This window comes from Tupaia chinensis, unplaced genomic scaffold (assembly GCF_000334495.1).
Source record: "Tupaia chinensis unplaced genomic scaffold, TupChi_1.0 Scaffold000147_1, whole genome shotgun sequence".
Taxonomy (NCBI): Eukaryota; Metazoa; Chordata; class Mammalia; order Scandentia; family Tupaiidae; genus Tupaia; species Tupaia belangeri.
Window position 1 is genome coordinate 6,635,589 of NW_006159617.1, and position 21,940 is coordinate 6,657,528.

Below are 21,940 nucleotides of genomic sequence, written 5' to 3' on the forward strand. Positions count from 1 at the left end.
AAAGAAATGTGTTGGTTATAATGTATATGATAATGTCTTTGACTGGACCGATATGCAGTATATTTATGAAGGGAAAATTCATTGGGTATATTGCAAAGATACGCAGTGATTGAATGTAAAAAAAAAATCATTAAAAACTAAATAAATTAGTAATAATATTAAAAGAAGAAGCTGCAGACTAAGGGGAAAGGATGGGAGGGTATGGCTGGCGATTATGCAATGCTTCGAGCCTGCACAAAGCTAACGGACTAACTTACGGGGTCACTCTCTGGCTTGCAGCATGGAAAGTCCTTCACACAGCTGTAACACTGGTTCATTTCCTGCTACAGAGGCTAAAACGGCCAGAGGGTGGTACCAGGGATGATAAAATGTGTTACTCTTTATACTTTAGGATGGTTTTCTAATAGAAAGCTTAAACTTTGCTATTCACAGACCCAGGAGCCAAGGGCCAAGAAGGTTAAAAAAAAAAAAAAAAGTTATATGAGAGAAGTGTGTAGAATGGACAAAAGGCAAATTACAATTCACCATGTCTAAAGAGGCAGCCCCTCCTGGTTCTTACACCTCAGAGTGCTGGTGCAAATTTTCTGTCCCTTCCAGGAGAAACTGGAATCCAGATGCTAATGCTTCCCCTCTTTGTTTTTGTTGTTGTTGTTGTTGTTTGAGAGAGAGAATTTTGCTATAGGGCACATGCACTCCCCAGAGAGACAGAGACAGAAAGTAAGGAATCACCTCCAGGGGGCATGGCCATGCCACAATCCCTTCTCCTCTAGTCTCCTATTGCAATTTTGGGCACGCACGCACATGCACCCAGCATGGGGTTAAAGCCACCGAGTCCAGGACTCAAACCACAGCTGGCCATGTGGGACTCCAGTGATGTAACCATGACACTATCTCCTGGTCCCTTTCTCATCATTTTTTCATGTAGCCATTAACATAATAAAAATAACAAGTATTCCATGGTCCAAACAAAACACAACTAAGAGTTCATTACAGGAGTATCAACATGTATCTCTAAGTCGAAATCCACTTATCCTAGAAACCTTAAAGAGACGTTCAGGGAAGAACCAGCAGTTGGCGTAATGGCTGGGTCGCTGGACTCCCATGTAGCCGACCGCAGTTCAAGTCTTGGACCTGGTGGCTTAAATTCACGCAGGGCACATGTGCGTGTATGCCCAAGATCCCGAGAGGAGAATGGAGAAGGGATTGCAGTGTGGCCATCCCCCTAGGGAGTGATATCTTGCTTTCTGTCTCTGTCTGTCTCTGTCTTTCTGGTGAACACACACACCCTATAGCAAAAACCTCTCCAAAAAAAAAGACACACACACGGGAATCTGAAATGAATGATCTGAATAAATGATAAGAACAAATCTTATCAAAATCCACCAGGCATGACTATCAATATCATCATCTATATGTTTGGTCAGCATTTATTGACTAGCACAGGCCTAAGAGTTGGTCTGGACACGGTGGGAAGGAGCTGAGAAGAATGTGGGACGTTCACAATTCAAGTCCAGCAAGTACCCAGACCTGTGCTTTGTGCCAGTGCTTTACATGGGAGGGGACTTCAGAAAGTTCACAGAAAATGCATATTATGAAAAACTATGCATGATTTCAAAATTGTTCGCATCAAAATCCAAAATAAATTCACACATTAATTCCACTTTTCCACAAATATTTTGAAATCCTCTCGTATTTATCTACTTTCTGCCTAGTTGGTGAGTAGTCACTGTCCCAAGCCCTAGCAGGAGGGTCTCAGACCCCGGGAGGAAGAAAGTGTCCTAGGCACTACAGTGAGTAAACGAGTAAACGCTGGGAGCTGGTCTGACCTCAGGGCAGTGGCCTCTGCTGCCAGCTGGTGCGTTTCTAAAGGCGCTCTCTAGTGGCCACGTGTAAAACTGCAGTCTCTGCAGGGTCTAGATTGGTTCACTATTTTGAGTATTGTTAATCATACACTTACTTTCCTGAAAGAAAGTCAGATGAAAAGTGTCCAAAGATATCCGGTTTTCTCTTGTCTCTCTAATTCTTTGTTTTAAAAATTAACTCCTGGTGGGCCGCTCTGTGACCTGGTGGTTAAGGGAGCCAGATCCCACATCGCTGACCATGCAGTTCCAATCCAGGCCCCAGTAATTGAAAAACACTGGGCACATGTGCATGTATGCCAAAAACCCCAATAGGATGGGAAAACGGAGGAGAAAGGACTGCGGTATGACCGCACCTTATATGTGTGTGGGGGGGGAGGGAGGGGCGGTGTTTTCTCTTCCTTTATACTCGCTCTCTCTGTCTCTGTCTCCCTCTGGTGAGTACATATGCACTCTGGCAAACCTTTTAAACCTAACTCCTGTCTACCATTCATATCTCAGCTCAAATGTCTCCTCTCACCTCCCAGTCTGGACTGGCCCCCTCTGACAAAGCAGGGAGCTCTATTTTCCTTTGCTTCACGCACATACTGCATCCACTTGTCTCCCTGACTAGCTGTAAGCTCCATGAGAGGTAAGCAGAGTTTCTTTGGCAAACTACCCAGGCTTCCACGCGGTTTAGTTGGAGTTAGCAGCCACCCAGCTCCAAGCTAGGACCTTGACTTGTTCCCAGCAATTAGCCTGTCCCTTCGGCACCAGTTTAGGAGTGAGAACCTAACGGAAGACAGCCCAATCAGAGCATGCCTCAGCACCACCACCGACAGGGCTGGGATACTTACCTGGAGTGAAGAGGCAGCGTCGGGAACTGCCACTGTCGTGTGGTCCATCTGAGGCAAGTCGAGGCCCCTCTGGAACAAACCAGACCTGGGCCTGCGACTGGCTTTGTACTTATTAGTTCTATGAACTGTTAAGCTACACTGGTCTAAGAAGGCCTCCGTACTCACAATCATGGGTTCTTATAAACAAAGCACAACCTTACTTAGTAGTCTGCTTCCTTAACAAACTGGTGAGTCACAGCCAATCGCCGCGGCCACACTGCAGTCAATCACAGACAGCCCACCCCTTAAACTGTGTTCCTGGGTCACGTGGGTTACCAGGCTGTACCCAATCCGCTGCTTCCTTACCTCGTTTCCCGCGCTTCTGTTTTTTTAGCTCACTTTCCTTGTCCTGCCCATACAAGCTATTGGAGCACCTGAGTTCCTCTGAAACCTTTCCAGGGGGCTGCCTGGTGTGCTAATTGGGTTTTTTTTTGCGCCATTAAACTCAGTTCAATTAGATTTTCCTAATTTTTTTCTTTTAACACAACCAATAAATTCTTCTTCGCTAGTTTGGATCCAGTTTTTTTGTTTGTTTTTGTTTGTTTGTTTGTTTTTGTTTGTTTGTTTGTTTTGTCTTAAAAAAAAAAGTTGTACTGTGTCACGATCCTCTTGCCTCAGCCTCTCCCAGTGGCTGGAATTACAAACACATGCTCCTAGGGACCAGCAGATGGCATAATGGTTACATCACTGGACTCCCACGTAGCCTATCTAGGTTCAAGCACCGACTCATCAGCTTAAAACTGAAACAGGGTGTGTGTACATGTGTGCCCATCCTCCTGGGGGGATGACTCCTCACTTTCTCTCTCTCTCTCTCTAGTGAGCACACACACCCTATACCAAAAATCTCTCTCCCCTCCCTCCAAAAAGCAAATTAGACGAACTCATGGCCCTACCATAGCCCCTGGCCCTAGGTTGGACAGGAAGAATCTAGGCCTCCTGTGTGGTTCCACCCTGCAGTCAGAGCGCAGACCTCAGCAGTGTGTCTCCTCCACCGGCCAGATCAAGTTTTCTGCTACTCTGACCAACAAAACCCTGATACAAAACCTTGATTGTTTTTCATGCCCCTGTGTCCACAAGGGATTTGCTCATGGAACACAGTGATGCTGAATTATAACGCGGCTGAGAGGATTGGGAGTTGCTTAATGGAGAAGGTGATCGTCAGCCAGAACCTTAATTTGAACCTATTTCCTTAGAAAATGTACAATAGTGCCCGAGACCTAAATGCATCAGAAATTCCCAAGTATCTCCCCCAGGGCATTTCATAGCAGAATGTTTGCTAGCTGAGGTTATTCACCTGCTCATCTGTTGTTTTCGAAGAACTCCCTATGATTTCTGCTTCGACCCTGGACTTTCAAGAAACTTAGGTTTTAAACTGGGGGAAGGGTGTAGAAAGAAATGATTCGGTCCTTACCTGCCTTTTATTCTGCTGGATAAAATAATGCCCCCCAACACCCCCCTCCACAATGATCCGTTACTTCTTAAGTTTCTTACATTTCAACTTCAAGTTTCATTTCTCCGGCATTTAAGATGCCTTCGGCTTTTTACAGGACTAGGTGGAAGCCAAGATTTTATTTTTCTCTTGAGGCTCATTCTGCTGAGCTAGCGTCATGGGAGGCAGTGTTAACGCTGGGTTGTTACATGACATCTTCCCAAGTATAATCGGGCTGTGTGGCTCAGGATCTGGATATTAGATTAAAGGTATGCGTCGCCCTAGGGCAGTACTTGTGAGAACATTGAGAGATACGAACCCAACCATCTGGAGCAAGAAGGAAAATCTGCAAGTTTGAAACCGAGCCAGGACCCCCTAATGTATTTTCTAAGGTTCCTGAAATATAAAGTCCATTTACATTGTAATGGCCCAGAGTAAGGAGTAAGTCTTCAGACTTTGGTTATGATAATGACCAACAGGGACTGTAAATGAGGGCCATTTGACCTCTAAAACTCTCATGAAAAGGAAAGATAAGGTTTTCATTTCAATATGTAAGTTGTTTTGGGGACCAGCAGTTAGCGTAATGGCTATGTCGCTGGACTCCCATGTAGCCTGCCACGGTTCGCGTCCCAGACCCGGTGGCTTAAAACTCACGCCGGGTGCGTGTGCCTGCGTGCCCAAGATCCCGAGAGGAGAGTGGAGGAGAAGGGATTGCAGAGAGGCTATCCCCCCAGGGAAGGTGATTTCTCGCTGTCTCTCTGGTGAGCGCACGAGCCCTCTCCAAAAAAAAAAAAGGAACTCCTTTATTTTCTTTATTTTGATACTAAGAGACATGACAACTAAGTGCAATTCTTGGACACTAAACTGAAAACATAACTTTAAAAGGGTGTTACTGGGATAAGTGACAAAATTTGCACCTCAATTGTAGGTTAGTTGAATGTATCACTGTTAAATTTCTGATTTAGATAATGTGTTCTATGAAATAAATATAAACTGTATGAGATACAAAGGGGCACCCTGTCTCTAACTGATCCTGAAACAGCTGGAGGGGGAACAGATAGGTGGGAACAGTAAATGCCAAAACGAATGAGGTTAATAATTGGTGAACCTAGGTAAAGCTTATTCAATACTTGTATTAATCTTGCAAGTCTTCCATCTTCCTTAAGATTAAAATTATGTCTATAATTATATATAATATACAGAAGAATATATTATAGATAGATGATAGAAAATAAACATACTCAATGCAAAATAAAGTTTAAAAGCCAGGGCATCACTCTAAAAATCCAATCTATTCCTCAGATATTCTTAATATACAGGGAAACGAAGGCGAGGATGCCAAGAGGGTCAGCGGATTGATTAATCAGGGCTTTATCTGTATTTCTCTTAACTTAAATTATTTTTTTCACTTTTATAAAGCATTTTAGACTTCCTTAAACTTAGTGCAGCTAACTTGTACAAAGAGTCTTCAGAAAGTTCAGAGAAGCCGGACAGTGGCGTGGCCAGCAGTAACACCACACTCAGGAGGCTGACCTACGTGGAGGCTTCTGGGTTCATGTTCTGAGACTTCCCCAAACACACCAGGCAAACACACACCCGTGGTCTGGGGCTGGCTAGACCCGGAAGTGGACTGCAGCTTGCGGAACCTGTTAGGCTACCTCTGTCGTGTGTGTGTGTGTGTGTGTGTGTGTGTGTGTGTGTGTGTGTTCATGCACAAAACAAAAATTTTGAAAGTTATCATGGTAGGGGCCAGCAGGTGGCCGGTGATTAAGGCATTGGGCTCCCACATGGCTGAACATGGTCCAAGTCCTGGACTTGGCGGCTTGAAAGTCAATCCAGGTGCTGTGTGCATGTTCCTGAGATCCCGAGTACAGAATGGAAACTAAGTGATTGTAACGTGGGGGTGATTTCTCACTTTCCCTCTCTCTGTCTCTCTTCAGCAAGCTCATGCCCCCTATGGCAAAAAAATCTAAAAAAAAAAGGGGGGGGGCCCAGCAGGTGGCATAGTGGCGAAGGTGTTGTACTCCACATGGTCAACCATGATTTGAGCCCTGTACCCAGCGGCTTGAAAATCAAGTGTGCATGCGTGCCCAAAATCCCAAGAGGAGAATGGAGGAGAGGGGACTGTGGCATGGCCATCTCCCCCCGGGTGTCCTTTCTCACTTTCTCTCTTTCTGTCTGTCTTTCTTTCTCTCCCCCGCAACAAGTGTGTTTGCCCTATGGCAAAACCTAAAAAGAGAGAGAGAGAGAAATCTAATATAAAAAGTTCATGGTGAAGAACTGCATGGAGGGGGCCAGCAGGTAGTATGGTGGTGAAGGTGCTGAACTCCCACATGGCCAACTATAGTTCAAGTCCCAGTCCTGGTGGCTTGCTCTCTCGCTTTCTCTCTCTCGTTAGTGAACATGCCCTATAGCAAATTAAAAAATAAAATTAATAAATATTTTTTTAAAACTGTATGGATTTCAATTTTTTCCACCAAAATAAACTCATACTTTAATTCCATTTTTTTCATGAAAGTTTTGATGCACTCTTCTATGTTTAAACACTCAATGTATAAAATTCTATCCTCTTGCCTAAGTGCAGCCCATGGCTTTCAATATTCTTGCCTGCTAACACTTAACAAGTAAGCAGGATTAATTTCTGTATAATCTAACTACAGAACTTTTGTACATGTGTAAACTTTTCCTAATATGCCCAGTTGCCTATTTTCTTAGAAAATTCTAATTCTATCACTAGAATTTCAAATACCACAAACTTGTTTCTGTCACATCAAATAAACTATTTTATTGTTTAGCTTCTTTAAAAAATATTTTTTTTTGATAGATCTTTGCTCACTGCTAGTTTTTCTCTCTCTCTCCCAGTAGCTCTTTGATCAATATTTTCCATCTACTCTGGAATAATCCAGGGGTAATTAGAACTTCTTACCTCCTTTAGCCCAAAAGGAGCCAATTTATCACAAACTGTCAGAGATTCCGATTTTAAATGACCTAGAGCCCAATTACCAACAGAGGCCAGGAATCTTCTTTCCAATTAAAGTGATTGATTTCTTTGCAGATTCAGTAGCATTTCACTTTTTAATTATGCTCATTCCGATCAAGTGTGAGAAAATTCTTCCTCGTTTTATTTTTCTTCCAAAGAAGATGATACAACAAACATTAATCATGAAGCAAGACAAAGCCAGACCTGGCAAACCCTTTGGCAGAATCGGACAAGCTCTAATCTTCAATGGGTCTTGTCGGTGGTTATGGGTCTCAGTGGCTCCCGCAGCTCCACCAGGGGAGGAGAGAACAATTCACCTAAGAGCTGTCACACCTTCCAGCATCAGCTGAGCTGTGATGAGACAGCATTAGGCATATTTCAATAAACAGATTTGCAGGGGGATGAGGAGTTAGGGACACAACACAATGTTGGCTTTCTGTGCAAAGAATATAAATGACGTAGTGGAGACAAAGTGGTAGGCGGAGGTTAACATAAGGAACATGGGAACACGTGTTTTCTCACTTGGATGGCATTAGAATGATCACATGTTAAGAATTCTAAGTGCATCTATTTCCTCCATGAGAGGGGGGAAGCAGTCCGACAGACAGTTGCCCTGACAGGGTCTGCATGTGGCACCCACCAGTCTCAGGCAGCCCAGACCATAGGCACACACATAACCCCAGAATGCTCAAGGAGGCACTGGGATGCAAACCCAAGACCTTTCTCAAGTGGGTCCACTTGCATTACTGTTGTGCTATTGCCTGGCCCGGAATTTTGAAAGAGAAGAATACAACTTCAAATTCAGCTGGGGAGCCCAGTTCTTGTAGCACAGTCAGTAACATACCAGAGAGCAGAAGCCCCTTGCTGATTGGCTCTAGTCCTGGCCTGGACTCCCACACACATCCACCCACTGGCTGCTTTATTTAAGGGCTTGTAGCTGGGGGCTGTACCCGACCCAGCTCCCACGCCTCCACAAGAGCAACCGGGCTTCCTGGTTAGCACTGTGGGAGCCAGCTCCCTGCCAAGGAGCCTGGGGAAAGGTGGCTTTGAGTCTCAGGTCACAGTCATCCGAAGGCAAGGCAAGAGAGCTGGAAGTCCAGTTCAAATGGCCAGGGTGCTGGAGAGGTCCCCCCTGGGCCCAGATGTCAGGAGACTGTGCTCTACCCAACCCCACTCCCCGATCCCAGAGGAGCCAGTGGGCCAAGAAGTCAAGAGGTTTTGGCACCAAGTAAGGCCAGTTAAGGCCCTTCAGGCCCAGCAGCCCCTCAGCTCCACCCCGACTCCATGAGCACACACCCCATGGCCACTCCTCACATCATACACACACTGACAGCTGCCACACACTCTCTCTCCCTCCCCCTCCTTCCCTCTCTCTCTCCCTCTCTAACTCACACGCAGGGCTGTAACAGCCCTGGACCCACTCCTGGACCCCTGAAATATCTCTGGATTGGTATCCAGTGGGTGGGACCATGACAGGTCGGGGAAGGCAGTTTTCAGCCTGAAAACTCGCTAGGTGTCTGCCCGGGTGCCTAGGATCCTGACAGGCTGGGCTGGAGAGGGGACTCTGGTGTGACTGAGTGGTGTAGAGGGTACCTCCTCTTCTGTCTCTCTCTTCCTCTTCTCATGTACGTACATGTGCTCTAGTATTAATAAACAATTCATTTGGGGTTAGTACAGTTTAGAGGACCCAAAGGAACTTGAAGCAGCCTCTTACACAAAGACACTTGATTGTCTACTTTGCGTTTTTAAGAAATTGTGTGCATGTCTGACAGAAGGGGGTGTTTTAGACAGGGTCTCACTGCCTCATGATCCTCCCATCCTCCCATCTCAGCTGCTCTAGTAGCTAGGATTACAGGGGCACATCACCAGGCCCGGCTTCTTAGCACAGGCACAGCGTCAAACCCGGTTCCCCACAAGGCCCAGGCCTGTCGGGCGGCAGCCTCCAGCACACATCACTCAGCTGGGCCCTTCTCTTTTGCTTTCAATCTGCACAGAAGGACCAGCCAATTCTGGATCCTGCAGCCCACCTACCAAGAAGCCTGCATGCACCCTTGTCTCCCCTCCCACCTCTCTCCACGAGGTCAGTGGATTATCATCAGCCCATTCCCTGGAAACAAAGGTCAAGGTTGTTGCTCGAATGAGTATTTTCCAGCAACCCGTGCTCCAGAACCTCTCCATGTGGCTAGATGAGTGATTACCTCTTGTCCACACCCAGTTGTTGACCGTTTTCCAAAAGCTTTCAAATTCATCATGGTTCTGGGGGAACTCCAAAATTACAATTTTTCTCATTCAGGCATGGAATCACAATTGGCACTTTAGTATAAAATGAAATTGAACTGTAGACTCAGATTTTGAGGGGAAAAAAGTTAATGTATGTGAGATTGGGCCTGCTTACCTTCCATCTAAGCTCATTGGCAATACTCAGAAAGACCAAAAGGATTCACATTCAGACTTTCCACTTGGTAAGCAGATAAGTATTAAGCGTTCAAAAGGGCCAGGCAGGATGCCAGGTGCTGGAGGTGAAAAACCCTGGTTCTTTCCTTGCTGCATTATGGAAAAGACAGATAAGCCACTTCACAATAAGGAACAGAATGTAGATGCTGTGATGGGCACGAGGCTCACCCTGCTGAGAGTAAAGAAAAAGGATATTGTCCTCAACTAGGCTAGAAGCCCGCTTGGTCTTAATGAGTGGAAGCAAGAAATCCAGGCCTATACCGCAGCGTGGGCAAACGGATGCCACATTCCAAGAACCACGAACAGAAAGAGGCCAGGCCAGGTTCTGCAAAGCTCTTAGCTGAGCTAAGAGGTCGAGGGTGAGGGAAGTCATAGTCCAACTGGCTGTGGTGGGAGGGGAGTAAGGGCAGAGGAAAGTCTGCTGAAACACCCCCAAAGGCTGGCACAGCAAAACTGTCCGTGGCAACGGGAGTGGAAGTCAGTGGAGATTTGAGAAACGTGGGTCTGGTGCAGACACTGGGGTTCGCAACCACAAATGAAAGGCCGAGATAGAGGCGGGACGTTCACTCAGCGCCACGACTATATATGTGTGCACTTACTTGGCCTTCGTGGGCTGGCTAGCTTTTGCTATTTAAGGTCTTATTGTGGGTATTATTCACATCCTGCCTTCAGCCCTGGTTGTGAACTCGAAATACCCCTGAAGTAACTGGGGGAGTTATTGCAATCTTCCTTCTATAGATGACAGACCCAAGCCTGGGGGGCTGAGACCTGACCAGGGAACCCAACTATCTGGTGTAGATGAGCTGAGAAACCAGTAGAGTCCTCATTATGCAATTAGTGAAACGGGGAGATAGTTCAGAACCATCTGATGGGCATGTTTCTAGGGTAAGAGGACAGAGTTCATAGAACCTTACGCTGGGGGGTGCACTGGAAGGTGGTTTGCTGATAACATCAATCCCAAAAGCAGCTGGAAAGCCACTGCACCACGTGGAATCCTTGTAAACAAGTGGATGCCTAAAGACTCAAGTGCTACACCTTTGGTTGAACTAAGTGACCCTTACCAGAATTTACTCCCATCATAAAACACAAAAAAGACCCATTTGTCTAAAAAGCAGGTAGAGAAAACCACGGACAAGGGCTTAACTGTTTTACAACTTTAATGTTCTTCATGTGGTCAACACAAAATACTGACAGTACATGAATAATGGGAGGAAGACTCTAGGGCAAAGCTCCTTAGCAACTCACAGTATCACTCTGGTCAAACAGTACAAAAAACAAGCAAACAAACAAACAAACAAGTCAATGGAATAAAGGATAAGGGCGTTCAATTAACAGCACTGTTAAAAAAACAAAGAACAAACCAACCAACCTTCTTTTCTACCTATTGAAAGGAGAGTAAAAGTGAACCAGAACTTACAAATCTTTTTAATGAGCAGCTTAAAGGAGCATGGGGGGAGGGGACCACAACTGTTGATATACGCGTAATGCACAATGTCGAGGGTTTAATAAATTCTAAAACCCTCTACAAAGATCACTAAGCACCGTATTATTAGAAATATAAAAGCATACAGGTATAAACTATGTGGTATTAAAAACAGACCTTGCTATATAAACATATATCTGTCACTTTTATCTCTTTATGAAAGTAACAGTACAAAGAAAGATCTACAGTTTTCCCGTTTGCCTAGGACTCCGAAACGTTCACCAAATGGTCAACATTAACCTTAATCAACAGCTGAGGAATCCACGGGACCCTATTCAGCACCTGGAGGACCCCCACTACACACCCCACTCCCATTCTATGTGTTCCCCTGACACCAGAAATACCTAATTGCAACTCGCATAATTACATCCACAGGTACGTTTGAATACTGAGATCCAGCCAGAAAAAGCAACAGCCAAGATAAAATAAGCTTGAATTCACTAGAAAAGCAACAGGAAGACTTTAAAAATGCTTCCAGTTTAAGTCAAAATTAAGGCAGCCATTAGGTCCCATCAGCTTTGCAGAGGTGTAGATGTTTTGCTGTTGCCCTTTGAAAAACATGAAGAATCTATGAGCATTTTCATCTGAGAAAAATACCATGTTTGTTAGCTTTTGGTAGCCATTCCCAAGTAACTTTAAATTTTGTACGTTGTTCAAGGCCAGAGTACACACTGGTTAGGGTATGTTTATAGCTGGTGCATCTCTAAAAAATTTTTCATGAATGCGGCCAGCTTCTGAACGTCTTCAATCGTGACGGCATTATACAGAGAGGCCCGGATGCCTCCCACCGACCTAGAGAGACCAAAGATCCAACCATTAAGAAAAAAAAGCATCTAATTTGGCATCAAAACAATTCCTTTCTAATCACCTGATCCTGAGAGTTATACCACCTGAGACTACCACACCCAACCTCCCATCTGAAACTCCTGCAGGAGGCCCAGGGCTGCTTCTGCCTCAGTCATTAGGAAACACCCATTTCTGGGGCCAGCAGGTGACATGGTGGTTAAGATGCTGGACTCCCACAGGGCCAACTATAGTTCAAGGCCCAGACTTGGAGGCTTGCTTTTGCTTTCTCAGTTTCTCTCTCTCTTTCTCTCTCTCTCTCATCAAATGAAAAAGTAATGATGAGTAAAAATTAAATAATTCTTTAAAAAGAAAAGAAAGCATCCCTTTCTGCTCACATTTAACTTAGTTCCAATGGAATAAAGGATAAGGGCGTTCAATTAACAGCACTGTTAAAAAAACAAAGAACAAACCAACCAACCTTCTTTTCTACCTATTGAAAGGAGAGTAAAAGTGAACCAGAACTTACAAATCTTTTTAATGAGCAGCTTAAAGGAGCATGGGGGGAGGGGACCACAACTGTTGATATACGCGTAATGCACAATGTCGAGGGTTTAATAAATTCTAAAACCCTCTACAAAGATCACTAAGCACCGTATTATTAGAAATATAAAAGCATACAGGTATAAACTATGTGGTATTAAAAACAGACCTTGCTATATAAACATATATCTGTCACTTTTATCTCTTTATGAAAGTAACAGTACAAAGAAAGATCTACAGTTTTCCCGTTTGCCTAGGACTCCGAAACGTTCACCAAATGGTCAACATTAACCTTAATCAACAGCTGAGGAATCCACGGGACCCTATTCAGCACCTGGAGGACCCCCACTACACACCCCACTCCCATTCTATGTGTTCCCCTGACACCAGAAATACCTAATTGCAACTCGCATAATTACATCCACAGGTACGTTTGAATACTGAGATCCAGCCAGAAAAAGCAACAGCCAAGATAAAATAAGCTTGAATTCACTAGAAAAGCAACAGGAAGACTTTAAAAATGCTTCCAGTTTAAGTCAAAATTAAGGCAGCCATTAGGTCCCATCAGCTTTGCAGAGGTGTAGATGTTTTGCTGTTGCCCTTTGAAAAACATGAAGAATCTATGAGCATTTTCATCTGAGAAAAATACCATGTTTGTTAGCTTTTGGTAGCCATTCCCAAGTAACTTTAAATTTTGTACGTTGTTCAAGGCCAGAGTACACACTGGTTAGGGTATGTTTATAGCTGGTGCATCTCTAAAAAATTTTTCATGAATGCGGCCAGCTTCTGAACGTCTTCAATCGTGACGGCATTATACAGAGAGGCCCGGATGCCTCCCACCGACCTAGAGAGACCAAAGATCCAACCATTAAGAAAAAAAAGCATCTAATTTGGCATCAAAACAATTCCTTTCTAATCACCTGATCCTGAGAGTTATACCACCTGAGACTACCACACCCAACCTCCCATCTGAAACTCCTGCAGGAGGCCCAGGGCTGCTTCTGCCTCAGTCATTAGGAAACACCCATTTCTGGGGCCAGCAGGTGACATGGTGGTTAAGATGCTGGACTCCCACAGGGCCAACTATAGTTCAAGGCCCAGACTTGGAGGCTTGCTTTTGCTTTCTCAGTTTCTCTCTCTCTTTCTCTCTCTCTCTCATCAAATGAAAAAGTAATGATGAGTAAAAATTAAATAATTCTTTAAAAAGAAAAGAAAGCATCCCTTTCTGCTCACATTTAACTTAGTTCAAACTATTCACTCCTGGCAAAGAAAACGAGATGGGGGGAAGAAAAGTTAAGTCAGGGCCCAGCCACAATGGCTCAGGTGACAGGGTAGGATGCTGCCGTGTAATGCTGAGGCCAGATGGGAGGCCCAGGGTTCAGATCCTAGGTTAACTTGCCTATGCTAGGCCCACCTGTGATCCTAATTTGCTGAAGGCTTTGGGGGAGAATTGAAGTATGGTGATACTGTCAGGGGCTCCTATCTTTCTCTCTCTCTCTCTCTCAATTAATTAATTAATAGCTTTTTTTTTTCTTTTTTTTTGGAGAGATTTTTCCTATAGGGCACGTGCGCTCGCCCGAAAGACAGAGACAGAGAAACAGAAAGCAGGAAATCACCCCCCAGGGGGGATGGTCATGCCGCAATCCCGTCTCCTCCATTCTCCTCTTGGGATCTTGGACACGCACGCACACGTGCCCGGCGTGAGTTTAAGTCACCGGGTCCAGAACTTGAACCGTGGTCGACTACGTGGGAGTCCAGCGACATAGCCATTACGCTAACTGCTGGTCCCAATTAATAACTTTTTAAAAAGAGCTATTTCAGACAAAATAGGTGATTCTGCTTGTTATGTCATTCATGAACCTCCCAGGATGGGATCAGCTACTGGATAGGGTGTCTTGCTGATAGGAGAAGGGGCATCTTGCTGCTGCTCTTCTCCTGTGGGGACATTCATTTTTCAAAGAGCATGTGAGAACTAATCTATGTGATGTGCAGCTAGAGTAACAGTGACATTCTACCATGAGAATTGCGTAGAACCAGCCTCAGTGAAGAGATGGCCAACTCCGTGGTGCAGGTGCTATTTCAGAGACCTTCAAATGTATGGTCATGTCCTGATAAACCCATCGTACACTGGAAATAGTGTTAGGTTGAAAATGCACTTAATAGGAACCAGCAGTTAGCATAATGGCTATGTCGCTGGACTCCCATGTAGTCAACCACAGTTGTGCCCCGGACCCGGTTGCTTAAACTCATGCCGGGCTCGTGTGCATGTGTGCCCAAGATCCCAAAAGGAGAATGGAGGAGAAGGGATTGTGGTGTGGCCATCCCCCCGGGGGGGGTGATTTCTCGCTTTCTGTCTCTCTGTTTTTCTGGTGAGCGCATATGCCCTATAGCAAAAACTTCTCCAAAAATAAATAAATAAATAAAAATGCATTTAATACATCTAACCTACTAAACACCATAGCTTAGCCAGCCTACCTGAAACACGCTCAGAACGCTTCCATTTGCCAAGGGCTGAGCAACCTTATCTGTTGGGTCTTTGGAAAAGTCATAATGTATTTTTCTATGTTTCTCAATGCAAAATGTGTCATCACTTTTCCAGTGACTCAGTAACACAAGGGATTTTGGGCATGCGCTCACACGTGCCTGGCCTGAGTTTCAAGCCGCCAGGTCTGGGATTCAAACTGTGGTTGGCCTTATGGGGAATCCAGCACTTCAATCCACTATGCCACCTGCTGGCCCCAACACAAAACCGACTTTATAATGAAGTGCTGGGCTATCTCATGTAATTCCTTGAAGACTGAAAGTGAAAATCAGGATAGTTGTATTGGAATTTGAAGGACAGTTTCTATTGAATCTGCATGACTGTCACACCATCATAGTCAAAAATCTTCTTAAATCAAGAACTGCCTTGGGGCCGGCAGGTGGCATGGTGATTAAAGGCACTGGATTCTCACATGGCCGACCGTGGTTCGAGTCCTGGACCTGGCAGCTTGCTTTCTCTCTCTCTTTCTCTGTCCCTCTCTGGTCAAATTTAAATAAACAAATGAATAAATAATAAAAAAAGTTAAATAAAATAATTTTTTTAAAAAATCAAGAACTGCTTGTAATTTTGATAAATCCCTGAGGAAGTTGTGACTCCATTACACTCTTAGCCAGAAAACAGTGAAGGGCCCCATAGACAATAGGGAAAGGCACTCCCTGTGAGAGCTGCTTCTTCCCAACAAGTTACTGAACTACTGCTCCAAACTGAGCAGGCGCCAAGGTTTATTTTATTCCACATGAAAAACTAAGCCACTTCCGTTTTGAGCCGCTGAGCTGGCCATGTACTCACCTATGTCCTTTCAGGGAGATCATATTGAGCTCAAGAGCCTTATCAAGAAATCTCTTTTCTAAAGCCTCATCTCCTTTGGCGTTGCCAATGCGGAATGGAATGTTCATCTTACTTCTATTCCGGGGCTCCACGGGACATCTGAAAAACAAGGTTATTGTTTCAGCTACTTTTCTGAAATGTTTGAGTTGTCACTGACAAACCAACAGACTGGGTTGGCGCTCTCTTGTATTACTTGTACTTCAGTTCCATAATCCTTGGTTTCCTCATCTGAATAATGAAAAGACCAGTGATACCTCCATTTCCAACTAGTGATGATGGTTCAGGACTACAACACTTATGAAGTTTCTGGATACATGGCAGCCACACAGCAAATGTGAATGTCTCTTTCTCTGCAAGGCTGCAGAGAAATAAGTTAGTCCTAATAGGAGCTGTAAGATTTAAAAATTAAAAACAACAGACTTCAAAGAATTTATCATCCTGTATTGCCCAAGCTATATGATCTTGGCAAGTTACTTAACCTTTCTGATGTATTTCCTTTGCCTCATCTGAACAAGGGAGTAATAATGGCACCTATCTCAAGGTGTTATAGGGATTAAAAAGTCACTACTTACGGATAATTTCTGTGGGACATTTAAAAATAAAGAGGTGGGGGGCAGCAGGAGGCGGCATGGTGAATAAAGAACTGTATTCCCACATGAACCGTCATGGTTTGAGTCTTGGACCTGATGGCTTGAAAATCACACCAGACACATGTGTGTGCACGCCCAAAATCCTAAGAGGAGAAGGAATTGCAGTGTGGCCATCCCTTATGGGGGGTGGGAGGGATTTACTTTCTCTCTCTCGGTTTCTCTCTCATAGTTCCTATGGCAAAAACCTTAAAAATAAAATAAAACAAAGAGGCAAGGTCTACTTGCCATCTTTAGAATCTAGGCTGGTCCTATGCTTGGCTTTGACCAAGAGACTGCAACAGAATTGACTGTACAACTTCTAAGTCCAGGTCTAAAGAGGCCTGGCAGATTCTCTTCTGTTATCTTAAAACATTGCTGCCATGTAATTAAGCCTGAGCTTGAGTGCCAGAGATGGAAATCCAAGACTACAGCCAGCACCAACTGGCAGACATGTGAAACCATGTTAGACCAGCCAGCTCCCATTGAATCGCCAGACAACTTCAGGTGAATGAAGGATCTCAAAACCAGCAGAAGAGCTGCCCAGCTGAGCTCAGCCCATCTACTAAACCAAAAAATCATGAGCAAAGAACATAGTTGTTAAGATTTAAGTCAGTAAGTTTTGAGATGTTCTGGGATATAGAAATAGATAACTGATATAACTTAAAACAGTGTCTGGAACATAGTAAAAGCTAAATATAAGTACCTGTTAAATGTAATCGATTTATCTTTTTTTATTCCCAGCACCTTGCATAAGGCATATACAGATTCTCAAAAGTGATCAGTGCAATAGGTATCCTCTCACAAGTTAGAATGGCTCTGGTCAAAAAGACACACACACACACACACACACACACACACACACAAATATTGGTGAGGAGGTGGAGAAAGGGGAATTCTTATGCACTACTGATGGAATGTAAATTAGTCCAGCCAATGTGGAAAACAGTATGGAGTTTCCTCCAAAAATAAAATATAGAACTGTTGTAAGATCCAGCAATCCCACCATGAGCATACGTCCAAAAGAAAATCAGTACATTACAGAGATATCTGCACTCCAATGCTTATCACACTCAACTCACAATTGCCAAGGTATGGAATCAGCCTAGAGTCCATCAATAAATGGATAAAGACGTGTGAATGTGGGCAAAAAGCTGAAAATTTCTCTGAAGAAGAAGAAGAAGAAGAAGAAGAAGAAGAAGAAGAAGAAGAAGAAGAAGAAGAAGAAGAAGAAGAAGAAGAAGAAGGAGAAGAAGAAGAAGAAAATGGTAGCCAAGGCTGTATCATCGGAGCTGGAAGATGAGGTTAAAAACGATTCTGACCATGGAGGTTTTGCAGGAAGCTGTGAATTGGAGAAGGATTGCTTTTCTTCTGATGATGGAGCAATAGAAGCTGACAGTGAAGATGATGTTGAACCCTTTGACAAAGAAAATGAACATGCTGCAGAATCAAGTGGTGGGACTAATGTAGGCTGGGCAGATGCCATGGCCGAAATCCTTAACAAAAAAACTCCTAAAAGCAAACCCACCATTCTGGTCAAAAACAAAGAGCTGGAAAAGGAAAAAGAAAAGTTGAAGCAAGAAAGACTAGAGAAAAGAAAACAGTTTGATAAGAAGCGGGAGTGGGAAATGATGTGCAGAGTAAAGCCAGATGTTGTCAAAGACAAAGAAACAGAGAGAAATCTTCAGAGAATTGCAACGAGGGGTGTGGTGCAGTTATTTAATGCTGTTCAGAAACATCAAAAGAATGTTGATGAAAAGGTTCAAGAAGCTGGAGGTTCTATGAGAAAGCGTGCTAAGTTGTTATCAACTGTTTCCAAGAAAGATTTCACCAGTGTTCTGAGAGGAATGGATAGAAATAGAGATGAGAAAAGTTCTGCTGGGAAGAACTCCAAAAGCAAACAGATGGAAGGGAAATCAGAAGAGGGCCCAGGATGGACGATTCTGCGTGATGATTTTATGATGGAAGCATCTATGAAAGACTGGGACAAGGAAAGTGATGGGCCAGACAGCAGCAGAGCAGGAGCTGCTAGTGACTCGGACACATGGAGCAATATTGGAAACAGTTTGCAATCATTTTGTTTTTCCTAAAAACAATACTTTATCGTATAATAGTTGGGGAACTTTATAAAGGATACATTTTTAAGAAAACAAAAAGACAACTTTTACCAATTTTGGTGTTTTTCCTTTTCATATAAACTTCTATACAAATTATATTTTCAATCCCTGTATAATTTTAAGCATTGTTTCCCAAAATATTTGGAAAAGGAACTATTTCTGCTTGTCTAGAGAGAGATATATTTTGCCAGGATCGTTACATGTTTACATATTGGTTGTGTTTCTTTGTGTGTTGTTTCAGTATTGCCAATGTTTCTAGAAATGCAGTTCCCAATTTATAATTAAAATGAACTCTTTGAAGTTAATATTTATTTACCTTCCAATCTATAGATCTATATATCTGTAGTTTTGGGGAATGATTGGTGTTTGTTTTGATAAGCTATTGACAAAGACTATAGTAACATTTTAAATTATGTTTCTGATTTTAGATGATGGTTTTAACTTTAAATAATCTGGCAGAGGTGACTTAAGAAAGTGTTAGGGGTTTTTTTGTTTTTGTTTTTGTTTTTGCATAAGAGATCTACTAAAGTGGAAATTTTCATGTTTAACTTACATATTGAGCTGTAATATTTGAGAAGCATATTCAGAATGTTTTAATCTCTCTCTCTTTTGCCCCAAATAGTTGAGTTAGCTTAAATTCTCTTATGGATTGGACAACTAATGATTGAATTAGGCCACGAGTAATCTGCGTGTGACTATTGCATCTGATTTGAGACTCGATTCCATATTGCTGACCTAAAGATTATTAAATTGTTAACTTTTAGTATCTTGTGATTAAACACAGAAAGTAAAACTTTTTACTTTTACTCCAAACATTTTATAAAATTGGGCCTCATATCTAAAGTTTTTCAGGGAATTATTTTATAAATGTGATCTGTTCACATAGCCAACTGAGTGGTTCGCGCCCCAGACCCAGTGGCTTGAAAATCATGCCAGGCATGAGTGCATATGTGCCCAAAATCCCGAGGAGAAGAATGGAGGGGAAGAGATTGCAGCATGGCCATCACCCCAGGGGGTGCTTCCTCACTCTTCCTCTAACTCTCTCTCTTTCTCTCTATGATGAATGCAATTACCATATAGCAAAACTACCAAAAACAATTTTTTTAAAGATGACCTTATGACAGTGGAGGATACAAGAGTGATTCCAGAAGCTAGAATAGGGGAATAAAGAGAGGTTGGTAACAGACCCAAAATTACAGATAGGTAAGAGGAACAAGTTTTAAGGTCATAAAGCACAGCATATGTCTTCATAAATATATCTTCTTGTTTTATTGTTAAAAGATGTGTGGAGCTTGGGACCAGCAGTTGGCGTAATGGCTATGTTGCTGGACTCCCATGTAGTCAACCGTGGTTCAAGTCCCGGACCTGGTGGCTTAGACTCACGTCGGGCGTGTGTGCGTGCGTGCCCAAGATCCCGAGAGGAGACTGGAGAAGGGACTGCGGAGTGACCATCCCCCCCCCGGGGGGGGGTGATTTCTCTCTTTCTGTCTGTCTGTCTCTCTCTCTCTCTGTCTGGCAAGTGCATGCGCCCTATAGCAAAAACCTCTCCAAAAAAAAAAAAAAGAGAGAGAGAGAGAGATGTGTGGAGTTTTTAATTTTGGTGTTGGTAGATGCTGCTACCTGGCAGGCTAAGGCCACACAGAAGGCCTAGGTTCTATTCCCAGCCTGCCCTAAAAGTTGGGTGTCCTGCCGTGCACCTATAAACCTAGGTTTTAGGAGGTTGAGGCAGAAAGTCACAAGTTCAAGGCTGGCATGGACAACATACTGAGACCCTGTCTGCAAGAGCCAGGTGTGAGGGTGCGAAACGCTATCAACTCATATGTATTTCTTTCCTCAGGCCCCAATTCACGGGCACGTGGGCAGCCTCTAGGTTTTCTCTGTGACGTCCTACATTGGTCTTGCCAGTGCCTAATTCTGTACACACCCCTGTGCCCAGGCAGAGTCCTGGGGGAGGGTGTATGCCGAGACATAAAGCCCTTGGTCAAAGAACACAGGTGTTTTGAATTTTGTGGGTATTGCAAACTTTGTTCCAAATTGGTCCAAATTTTTGTTTGCTTGTTTTTTTGTTTTTTGGAGAGGTTATTGCTATAGGGTGCGTGTGCTCGCCAGAAAGACAGAGAGAGACAGAGAGATAGAAAGCGAGAAATCACCCCCCAAGGAAATGGCCACACCACAATCCCTTCCCCTCCATTTTCCTCTCAGTATCTTGGGCACAAACGCATATGCACCCGGTGTGAGTTTAAGCGACAAGGTCTGGGACTTGAACCGCGGTCGACTACATGGGAGTTCAGCAACATAGCCGTTACGCTAACTGCTGGTTTTCAAATTGGTCCAAACTTATACTCCCACCAAAAGTATGTTCGCTTGCCAACCCCTCAAATTATCCATCTTTTTCATTTCTGCCAAAGACAGAAAATAGCCCATGATTTTAATCTGTATTTCCTAAAGAACGAATGAAGTTGGGCATCTTTTTGTCTGTGTGTTAGCCCGCTGTGTTTCCTCTGAATTATTTGTTCATGTCATTAGCAAGTACTCGCTGCGTCCATTTGGTTATCCTTTTGCATTCATTTGTGGATTCTTGCCTACATTAAGAATAGTAATTTTTATGTGTTGTATATATTATATATATTACATACATATGCACACAAAGTCATTCTCATTTTTTATGCTATCTTAAGCTGTACAGGATTTTTAAATTTTTCATGTCATTAATTAACTTTTTTTTTTTGAAGTTGACCAGAGAGAGACAATGAGAGAGAGAAAAAGAACCACCCCCCCACACACACACCTGCTGGCCCCACACTTTTCATGTAATTAAATGTCATTCTTTTACTTTGTGGCTTCTGAGCTAATGCTTATTTAAGAAGACCTTCTGTCATTCTCTCCTATGTTTCCTTTTAGTATTCTTATAGTTCTAGTCCTTACTTTTTTTGAACAGGTCTTTTTGACTGATTTGAATTTAGCATGGTGTGGGGCAATCATTTAACACTACTTTTCGTTGGGATGGAAAACATACTTCTGTTACTCTTATAACTGGACATGCGGTTTTCAAGTAAGCATGGGCCCATTTCTGGACCCTTCTGTCCCACTGTTCACTGTTCCCTGTGCTCTAGCCACAGTTTAAATTAGTTTTACAGCATTTTAACAACATTTTCAGCTATTCTTTTATATTAACATTTCCAGATGAGCATTTGGATTGATTTCTAGGTGTTTTTAAACTTTTGTGCCTACTGAGAATGGGATGTTTTTCTTCATCACATTTGCAATTGTCCCTTCTGGAGTATGAAACCACAGCTGATCTTACACATTTAGCTCCAGCTAATCACGATCCTACGCTTGATTTTCTGTTGATTCTTATACTTTTTCTTATTATTCTTATTATCTTTGTTGTAGAAGGGCATGTGTACTTACCAGAAAAGGG

The 21,940-nt window shown here is 43.4% G+C and overlaps 1 protein-coding gene and 1 pseudogene across 2 annotated transcripts in view; one reads left to right on the plus strand and one right to left on the minus strand.

The window, feature by feature from the left end:
* Positions 1-12,508: 12,508 nt before the first annotated feature.
* PSAT1 (phosphoserine aminotransferase 1) overlaps positions 12,509-21,940 on the minus strand; it is a 44,318-nt gene continuing 34,886 nt past the window's right edge. For both annotated transcript variants that reach the window (XM_006145482.3, XM_006145483.3), the window contains exons 8-9: positions 15,738-15,875; positions 12,509-13,250 (exon numbers count right to left, since the gene is read on the minus strand). In XM_006145482.3, the coding sequence (XP_006145544.1) occupies positions 13,145-13,250; positions 15,738-15,875 (244 nt within the window). In that variant the 3' untranslated portion in view covers positions 12,509-13,144. The remainder of the gene's footprint in view (positions 13,251-15,737; positions 15,876-21,940) is intronic.
* On the plus strand, positions 16,052-18,492 carry LOC102477239 (RRP15-like protein pseudogene; annotated as a pseudogene).